The sequence below is a fragment of the Macadamia integrifolia genome, chromosome 7, assembly GCF_013358625.1.
Source record: "Macadamia integrifolia cultivar HAES 741 chromosome 7, SCU_Mint_v3, whole genome shotgun sequence".
NCBI classification, from domain to species: domain Eukaryota; kingdom Viridiplantae; phylum Streptophyta; class Magnoliopsida; order Proteales; family Proteaceae; genus Macadamia; species Macadamia integrifolia.
Window position 1 is genome coordinate 25,792,415 of NC_056563.1, and position 10,288 is coordinate 25,802,702.

A 10,288-nucleotide genomic window follows, 5' to 3' on the forward strand; every position below is an offset into this window, starting at 1 on the left:
CCGAGGAATGCCAACAGGTTGATTTGCGGCAGACAAAGGAGAAGGAGAAGCAACAGCGTCAGTCGGTGGGGATCTAGGGAGATTCGGAGGGGGAGGGGCCCTTGGCCTAGAGGTCAGCCATGGAGGTTAACAGGTAGAGCTCAGGAAGAACGGTCAGACAGTCTTCTTGTTAGGCTCCTGAGGGTTTTCCAGATAAGTCTTTAGGCAAGAAATTTCCTCAATGTTGTTCTTAGTTACAACAATGTCATCAACATACACAATGAGGACCAGCTATCTTGGAATCAGATCGTTTAATAAACAGAGAGAGTGTGATCAGCATTGCTTTGAGTTTACCCTACAGACACCATAGCTTTATGGAATCTCCCAAGCCTGGTATGAGGAGATTGTTTTAGCCCATATAATTCTCTCTTGAGATTGCAGAATTTTCCTTTCGTTGTAGGACATAAGAAACCAGGTGGAATATCCATATACACTTCTACCAGCTCACCATAAAAAATGCATTCTTAATGTCCAGTTGTTGTAATTCCCATCCAAGATTCACTGCACAGGAGAGTATTACACTGATGGTGTTTATATTTGCCTTGGGAGCGAACGTCTCTTGAAATCAAGGCCACAGGTTTGAGCAAAACCTTCAGCAACCGTCCTAGCCTTGTATCGGTCAATAGTCTCATCCATATTTTTGCTTCATAGTTAAAACATATTTGCAGCTCACTATCTTTTTCTGTGGAGGAACGAGTACCAAGTCCCAAGTATTATTCTTTTTCAAAGCTTTTATTTCTTTGACCATGGCTACCTTCCTCCGCAGCTCTGTGATTGCTTCCTGCCAATTCTGGGGAATAGAAACAAAGGACAAGGAAGACACAAATGTACGGTATGAAGGGGAAAGAGATTGTATAGAACAAACTGAGCAATGGGATGTTGAGTACAAGATCTTGTTCCCTTTCAAATAACAATAGGAAAGTCAAGAGATGGGTCAAAAACAGAAATAACAAGAGGATCAGGATGATATTTACCAAACAAAAATAGGTAGGATCTAGATCAAGAGATGGCAGTGGTGCAGTATGCTCCGTTGTGGTGGTGTCTATTTTCTTCTCATGATTACGACGAACGTAAACTTTCGAAGGATGAACTTGTGTCTCCCTTTATACTGAAGAAACTATTTTCGCCCCCTGAAATAAAGGAGTGAGAGAGGCGGTATCAACAAGAGGAGGAACTATAACAAGAGAAGGCACATCTTCACCAAAAAGAGGACTCCCCCCCCCCCAATGAAGAGGTGCCAGAGAGTAGTAGGTGATAGACTTATGGAAGATAACATTTTTAGGTGGCAGAGTAGCCGATGAACACGCACGTGATACCATGTGAGTCCAACTTGCCATTAAGATGATGATTGTGGACAAAGCAAATGCAACCAAAGACCTCCAAATTTCTTTATCATTATCACAATGAAGGAATTTGATGCAGGAGTTAAACTAGGAGCGGACCATACAGTGAAAAAAAGTGGAGAACAGTGGAACACCTCACTCTTATGACGCATCAAATAAACCCAAGTAACCCATGAGTGAAAGGCAATAAACGTATCAAACCAACAATAACCAAAAATAGAAGTGCAACAAGTAGGGCCCCGAACATAAATGGAAAAGATCTATTATTTGTCCTAGAATAAAGTGAATGAATTTTTTTAGCTAAAACACAAGCATCACCAAAAAATCTCTCGAAATACAATGCTGAAATAAACTAGAAAAAACTTTAACTAAGGTGCCAACAGGGGGTGGTCTAAACACCTACGCCAAAGAGACAACTCGAAGAAAGATGTTGAAGAGCTGGTCTAATGTGCCTAACCAACTAAAGCGACATCATCGTCGAGCAAATAGAGACCATCATCCAGCCTACCATAGCCAATCATTTTATCTGTTACCAAATCCTAAAACACACAATGAGAAGGAAAGTTCATTTTACTGTTCAGGTCTGTAGTAAGACGGCTAATAAAAAGAAGGTTAGTAGAAAAATCAGGAACATAAAGAACTAAAGCTAATGATAAAGTAGGAGAGCAAATGATAGACCCTTTTTCAGAATCAAGGGAACCATATGCTATGCAAACCTTATCTCTACTTTCACAAAGGGAATATTGAAAAAATAGGCTAAGGGAGCCAATCATGTGATTAGTGGCACCAGAGTCAATGATCCAAGGACGAGAGACAATTGATACACAATGACCATCAAAAGAAATACCTGGGTAAGCAAGATTGGATTCAAAGGAAACCCAAGTGATGTAGTAGTAGAGGCAGAGGCAGGTACGATGGAATGCTAATCCAATTTTGTCATCAAACGCCAAAGCATAGCAAGCTCATCTTGGGAAAGTGAGGAACCGATACTATTAGGAGTAGAATCAGATGCTTCAATATGATTGGCAGCCTAAGAAGATCAACCACAACCACATCCCTTTGAGGAGTTGGTTTGGCGGTCATGTAGCTACCAGCAAAATTCTCTGGTATGACATTCTTTACCACAATAGTCACATTTGACTGGTTACCTATCAAAGGAGGTACGGTGACTAGAACAAGTGGTACTACCTTTAGGTTCAGTTTTGGGCCCAAAGAGTAAAGCTGAAAATTTCTAAATGGCAAGCTGAGTTCATTGTAGCATAGCATTATGACGGCTATCCTCTAACTAAATTAAGTAATAAGCCTGCTCCAAGGTAGGGAAAGGATCCCGACTCCAGACCTGAGCATGACTCTGATTATACTCCACATGCAGTCCTGCTAAGAAGTCATAATCACGAAACTTATCTTCCCACTTCTTGAAGTTGGCAGCAACAATAGATGTGGTGGCCTAAAACGTGTCATAAAAGTTACGCTCTTGCCATAGGTTGCGCAACTCAGAATAATATTGCGATAGGGTCAGGTCCTTTTGCTTGGTTATATGAAGCCTTTTACGCAGTACATAAACTTGGGCATCATTCCCAACCTAAGAGCATGGTTCGAAATCTCGCTGAAATTTTCAGAATCTCAGTTTTTTTTTTTTTTTTTGCCAAAACAAAATTACATACGAAATAACATTTGTACAAAATTTCGGTATCGTTTCAGTATCTTGGTCATTTTGGTATATTTCATGTGTTATAAATACCATATCTCGGTCAAAATTTTGGTATTTTGGTCGAAATTTCAACTCTGTCTCGCCTGTCTTGGTGGTTTCTGTTCCATTTGCATATTTTGAAGGAAAAACACTCAAAGTCTCCAACAAACCTCTAATTAGCCACATCATCACACATTTTGACTTCTATTGGATTCCTACAAGATTTACACATTCAAAACTTAAGAAAGGTAAAGTTCTTTCTCCAAAACCAAGTAAAATTTTCAGAATAGTTCGACAGTTGCTGCCAAACAAAGGTGCAACTCTAAAATTATGTCATGTCCTAATATATTTGCATTTTTATGTTTTAAGCATGTTTATTAACCTTAAAATAAGTTACCCACTAAGTTTTAGGTCAAAATATGACCGTTTGACCACCGAAATAAACAAAAAAAATACACCATTTTGGCCAAAATTTCGTCGAAACAAAACGAAACTTCAGTTTATGAACCCACCGAAACAAAACGAGATTTCGAACCTTGCCTAAGAGTATGTGTCCTAGGCCGCTTTCCAAATCTTGGTAGCAGTATCCAAGAGAAGGAAACCCTTAGCAATCTGGGGTTGCATAGAGTTGATGAGAAAGGCTATCACCAAGGAGTTACCAAATCTCCACTTCTTCTTTTGTGAATCATCACCAGTGGTAGGCTCCACATTGTCGCTTATAAGGTGGACCAGCATAACCCCGTGAATTAATAAAGGTAACAGGAACGTGACCACATTAGACAATTGCTCCCATCCAGTCGAACAAAGCTAACAGGGAATAAAGGAAAATCATTATGAGTATGACACATCCCTTTTAGCTCCAGTTGATGTACTAGAACCCTCCGACATCATTACCACTCGGGAAGATCACTCCGGTTGATACCAGGAACTTTAAACATACCATAGATTGATGAAAAAACACATGTGATCTTAATCATAACCATCTGTATAGGCCAAGGTAGAAATCGATGGGGTTCCAAAAACCCTGATAGGTAGAAGTTGATGGGTTCCAAACCCTCATAGGTAGAAATCAATGAAGCCCAAGGAGGGATTGAAACCTTGAAGTGATTGATAGGTTTCCAAAAAAACTAACAAGAGGATCGATGGGGCACAAAACTCTGTCAACGAAATCGATTTGTGGGGCTAAAACCTTGACAAAAATCGATTTTGGGAAAACTCCAAGAAATCAATAGAAAAAGAGAAAGGGGTCTCTCAGATCATCTTACTAGAGACCAGAGAGCTGGGACAGAGCCCTTGGTGGCCTAAGGAAGCTCATCGAGATCAGAATAAGAGGCGAGAGAGAGAAGAACTAATGGAGGCGGAAGGATGAAACGAGAGGGAGGCCGCAGCTAGGGCTGGGATCCCAAGGTGGATCTTTGCTCTGATACCATGTTTGTTTAAGAGGAATGCTTGACCTGTCAATGTCAGAGGCCCTCTTTATTTATAATGACTGATGGACTGGTACAAGTACTATTATGCCCCTATGGACAGATTTACCCTCATACCCATATTACAACAGTTTGCTAAATGAAATAACAAAAGTGGAGTAGTCTACTTAATTGTTGCACCATTGTTACTCAATCACATAGGTTACAAAAAGGTTAAAAACTTGAAACTAAAATAAATGGGAATGAATTTCTTATTAGTCCCATGAAGTTTTAGTGAAATTATATGTCATTGATTGTTTCATACTGTAGAAATAAAATTCATTATGAGGGAGGGGCTGGAGAAGTGAGGTTGTCCAAGAAACCAAAATTGGAACACCATATAAAACATTTCTGATGCATGCCTTGAAACCTAATATTTGTGCTTAACTTTTGTTGGGTTCCCCCCCCCCCTGGAATTCTTCTTATCTTCTTATGAAGTTGCAGATTAATCTTTGTTTCCTGCTATTCAGGGTCCGGTTCCATTATGGTCATCCTGATATATTTGACAGAATCTTTCACTTGACAAGGGGTGGCATAAGCAAAGCTTCAAAAACAATTAACTTAAGTGGAGATATATTTTCGGGTAAACATTTGTATGTTAAATGAGTACAGATATACTGGTGTCATCAGATAATTAATATGTGTAAATTTCTGCAGGATTTAATTCAACTCTACGTGGGGGCTCTGTAACTCATCATGAATATATCCAAGTTGGAAAGGGATATGATGTAGGAATGAATCAAATCGTACTTTTTGAGGCTAAGGTAGCAAATGGAAATGGAGAGCAGACACTGAGCCGTGATGTTTATCGGCTGGGGCATCATTTTGACTTCTATAGAATGCTGTCATTCTACTTTACCACTGTTGGTTTCTACTTCAGCAGCATGGTATGCTAATTTCATAAAGCCTCAGTAGTTTTATCACTATGACTAATTAGAACATTAGAGGACACTATCTTGGACGTTCTCTCATTTTTAGATGTCAATTTGTTTTTTAGGATTTTATCGATTATGACTTTTACTATTATTTAGTATACCCATTTTCTACTTAGTATATAAGATTTTTGCTCTTTTTACAAATTCCTGTTTTGAATCATATCAGTGCTTAATTTTAGTTGAATATTAGACTTTGAATCCTGGTTAGATTAGGATTTTTATTTGAGTTGGTTTGGAGCTTGATTTCATTTCTCACTAAATTTGATTTACCGAGTCCAAGTAGGCTTTGGTTTAAGGTCTAAATAGGTCTGCTTTCGTTTTATTTACCCAGAGAGGTGTTCCTCGTAGGAATAGGATTTCAATTAGATTTGGAATTGGCCAATAGATCACTGGAACTATTCTCTTCCTAGGTCAGATGTGAAACCTAGATGCTATACTTTTTCTTTGGTAGGAAGCTGGATGCTGTTCTTGGTGAACAGTCTTTCATCTCCTTAGTTTATTTTCTGCAATCTCCGTTATGAAGCAATTCTCTTACTTCTTCGTTTCCTTGGAAATCAGTTAACAGTTCTAATTGGGCAAAATACCCACAGATATCTAATTATCCTTCATCAAGATTTCTTTTGGTCATAGATGCTGATTAACTAGACCTTGTTTATTTAATATGAGTTATTTTCTTTTGAAACCTAATATTTGTTTGATTATAGTGTATATATGTATATATATATATATATATATATATCAAGATTTTAAAGTTAAAACAGTTCTTTTATCTTTGTTCTCGCCTTTTGTTTGGTTTCGAAGTGGAGAAATGAACCAAGACCTCTGCAACTCTTGTTTTTAAACTGGTTAAACATGGATGCACCTCAGCTTTATGTGAAATCACAAAATTAACTTTATAGAGGTTGTATGTCTCACAACATGTCGTTTGGGATTTATACTAGCTAACACAATAAGATGAATGAAATAAAACTGTGCATAATCATTCCATTTGCCTAGACCATAATTTGCTTTTTGGAATATACCTGCTTCTTGTGATGTTAAATGGTTCTGTTTCCAGGTAACTGTTATTACTGTGTATGTGTTCCTTTATGGGCAGCTGTATATGGTGCTGAGTGGTTTGGAAAGGTCTATTCTTTTGGATCCAAGTGTTCAGCAAAGTAAGTCTTTTGAAATGGCGCTGGCTACCCAGTCTGTCTATCAGCTGGGCTTGTTGATGGTGCTGCCCATGGTGATGGAAATTGGCCTTGAAAAAGGGTTTCTCACTGCACTGGGTGATTTCGTTGTCATGCAGCTGCAACTGGCCTCTGTATTCTTTACCTTTCAGCTTGGAACAAAAGCTCATTATTATGGGAGGACAATATTGCATGGTGGTGCTAAATACAGAGCTACTGGTCGAGGATTTGTTTTGTTTCATGTAAAATTTGCTGCTAATTACAGGTTATATTCCCGAAGTCACTTTGTGAAGGGTTTGGAACTGTTGATGTTGTTAATTGTGTATGAAGTCTATGGGAAGTCATACCGTAGTTCGAGTATATATCGGTTTATCACAGCCTCCATGTGGTTCTTGGTTGCCTCATGGTTGTTTGCTCCTTTTGTGTTCAATCCTTCTGGGTTTGAGTGGCAGAAGACAGTGGATGACTGGACAGACTGGAAAAGGTGGATGGGCAATCGTGGTGGTATCGGTATCCCACAAGATAGAAGCTGGGAATCCTGGTGGGAATCTGAACTGGAGCATTTAAAGCACACAGACATCCGGGGTCAAGTACTGGAGATAATTCTGGCATGTCGCTTCTTTATCTACCAATATGGCATTGTCTACCACCTAAACATAGCACACCATAAGCAGAGTTTACGGGTATATTTCTGCCTTAGCATAATGCTTGTTCTCTCGTAATCCTATCAGTGAGACACTGATGTATCACCAATTACAACTTTTATCACATTTTCTCTCTCTTTATTTTTAGGTGTACGGGCTTTCATGGTTGGTCATGGTTACTGTTCTGTTTTTCTTAAAGGTATGCACATTGCACTCACAAATATGAAGTAATATGTGAAATAATCTTTGATTGCACAGTTTATCTTGGTTCAGAAGGAATCCATTTGAAATAATCTAAGATTGGGAAGATATACTTCTAACCCCATACCGATGAACTGGCTCACGAGTGCTTGCACACCCGGGCATGCACACTCACTCTCACACTCACACATGTGCGAGTGTCCGTATATTAGTGTGATGTTGTATCCCTGTTTCAATTTTTCCAGATGATATCAATGAGGAGAAGGAAATTTGACACCAACTTTCAGCTCTGGTTCAGAATCCTCAAGTTGCATCTGTTCCTTGGCTTCTTGTCTGTCGTGGCCGTCTTATTTGTAGTCCGTGGCCTGACCACTGGGGACTTGTTTGCTGGTGCTCTTGGCTTCATGCCAACTGGATGGGCACTACTTCTTGTAAGTACCATTCCAAGCTTATATTTATTCTAGAAGGAAAAACGCGAATGGCTCGGGAATTATCGCATAAAATGGTCTTGCAGATTCCTAGTGTTTAGTTAAGCCTCACTGAACCATGTTGATAGAAGGATGACAAGATTTTCTAGACACGGCAAAAGTATTGGATGGCAGAAAATATTTTTTCACTAAATATGTCCATTTAATGTGGTAACTCATGAGCTATGAGATAAAATTTTAAGAAAATATATTTTTCTATGACTATTTACGTTGTACCTAAAATCAAAGTACCCTCTAACATGATCTTATCTTTTCCATGATCAAGATTGGCCAAGCTTGCGGATCCATTATGAAGGGTATAGGGTTCTGGGACACCATAAAGAAGCTAGCAAGAGGATATGAGTATGTGATGGGAATGATAATTTTTATGCCCATTGTCATTTTGTCTTATTTCCCATTTGTTTCAGAGTTCCAGACCCAGATGCTCTTCAACCAAGCATTCAGTAGAGGTCTACAGATCTCAAGGATTCTAGAAGGAAGAAGAGATGGTCCATGATCACCTAGTTTAGACTTCAAATCTGGCATCACACATTGATCTGTCATCTTGGAGTGATTAATTTTTTTTTTTGTAGGTTCAGTATCGCAACTGTCCTTGTTGCAGAACAACAGAACTATAAAAGCCTTGATATATTTATTGTTTCTGAGAATCTTTCAGCCTTTTTGTTCTGATAATTATTGATTCACAAATGAATGCAAGTGCAGCTATATACAGGATGTGGAGGCTGTATACCTGTGGATGCCAATATGAAATTTTGAATTTCTTTGGGCTCTGTCAGGTTGCAAGTAAAGGGAAGTGAAGGAAAGTGGAATCAGTTTTAAAAAGAAAAATATTTTTAAGGGAAAGTCGCTACCTGGTTGTGCGCCCATACGCCCAGACATAGGGGTGGCAAAAAGACCACCCTGGCCCCAGTTGGTCCCCACACTGATGCAGTGGCCACACAACTAGGTAATGATCCCCAACCCAATTTTTAAATTGGAAACTTTTTTAATCACTACCTCATGTTAACCAAAGTTCCATTTTAATTTTGATTCAATCACTTCCTTTCCTTTTATCTCCCTTGCAACCAGACGAGGCCTTTAGGAAAAGACATTTTGGGAAATTAATTGTAATGATAGGGGGTTGCACTTTCCTGCAACACAAAAGACGGGCAATTCTAAACCACACCTGCTTCCCCAAAAAGGTAAAATGGCTAGATGCCATATCATTCTCCAAGGCTTGGATTCATCTTGGTTTATCATAGTAGTTTTAATATCCACTTTGTTCCAAACTATGACATAACTAATTAAAATAGTGTGCAGGGGCACAATACCAACAGGCAACAGTTTAGTACACCGCTGCATGGCATATCTAAGGAAAATTGAATATTTGTGTATTACAACGGCTAAGATCCCACACCACAGTGAGACCTTTTGTGGGATGGGGAAGGATTTCCAAGCTGCTGGTGTAGGAAGAATCTCTCATGCTACACCAAATGCACAGGGTGTTATTATCAGTAGATGGTCCACAATTTTAATAGTTGAGAGATTAAAATGAATTAAAAAAAAAAAAAAAACATGTTTAGAGTTATTGGTATACGGGACTTGGAAAACAATTAAAAAAAAAAAAGTGACCTCAATTAGGTAGATTGTCTCAATACGCTGAAAGATGTGGTAGAGATTTGGGATATCTTAGATAAAGCAATGTAACACACCGATATTTTAATAAGTGCATACTGTGGTAAAGCAATGTGTCATTTTTTTTTTTTCTGACAAGGGTGTTCAGACCCTTAGCCTGACTAATCCCCCGGACACACATGTACCATAGAAATCATGGAGCTGGCTCCAAGGGGTAAGACAAGTTGAACTCAAGACGCATATTGATTTAGGCAATGCATCATGATCCTGATGGAAACAAGGTGGAAATGGTTTGGGTTTTGGCAAACCCAACCTTGACCTGAACAACTCCAAGCCAATCCATAGATGGGCAGGGCTTGCCAAGAGATTCTAAGCCAGGGACAGGAGCTAATGGGAAAAAAAACTGTAAAACTGATTCATTTATAAGATAACTAGTAAATTAATTCGAACTCAAGCCATTGCCAGGTTCAATAAAAGGGGGTTTGTCATTCAAGCATGCAATTTCCTACAAAAGTGACAGGATATCATAGTCCTTGCTATTGGGTGGATATTCATACACCAGGAAAATAGTTTAATTCATTCTGACACTAAATGCTTGAAAAATATTTCCAACCATTGACATTATGAAGAACATGTCCAACTAATAATTGGGTAATCATGGGCAGGGTTACAAACCATTTCCATGAAATATTGGAA

General features: G+C 38.8%; 1 protein-coding gene across 4 annotated transcripts in view; it reads left to right on the forward strand.

Annotated features, from left to right (window-relative positions):
- LOC122084708 (callose synthase 7-like) overlaps positions 1–8,692 on the forward strand; it is a 33,750-nt gene extending 25,058 nt beyond the window's left edge. For 3 of the 4 annotated variants that reach the window (XM_042653148.1, XM_042653150.1, XM_042653149.1), the window contains 6 exons: positions 5,009–5,121; positions 5,196–5,425; positions 6,531–7,328; positions 7,438–7,488; positions 7,736–7,921; positions 8,244–8,692. In XM_042653148.1, the coding sequence (XP_042509082.1) occupies positions 5,009–5,121; positions 5,196–5,425; positions 6,531–7,328; positions 7,438–7,488; positions 7,736–7,921; positions 8,244–8,474 (1,609 nt within the window). In that variant the 3' untranslated portion in view covers positions 8,475–8,692. The remainder of the gene's footprint in view (positions 1–5,008; positions 5,122–5,195; positions 5,426–6,530; positions 7,329–7,437; positions 7,489–7,735; positions 7,922–8,243) is intronic. The other variant, XM_042653151.1, reaches the window with a different exon arrangement.
- Positions 8,693–10,288: the final 1,596 nt, after the last annotated feature.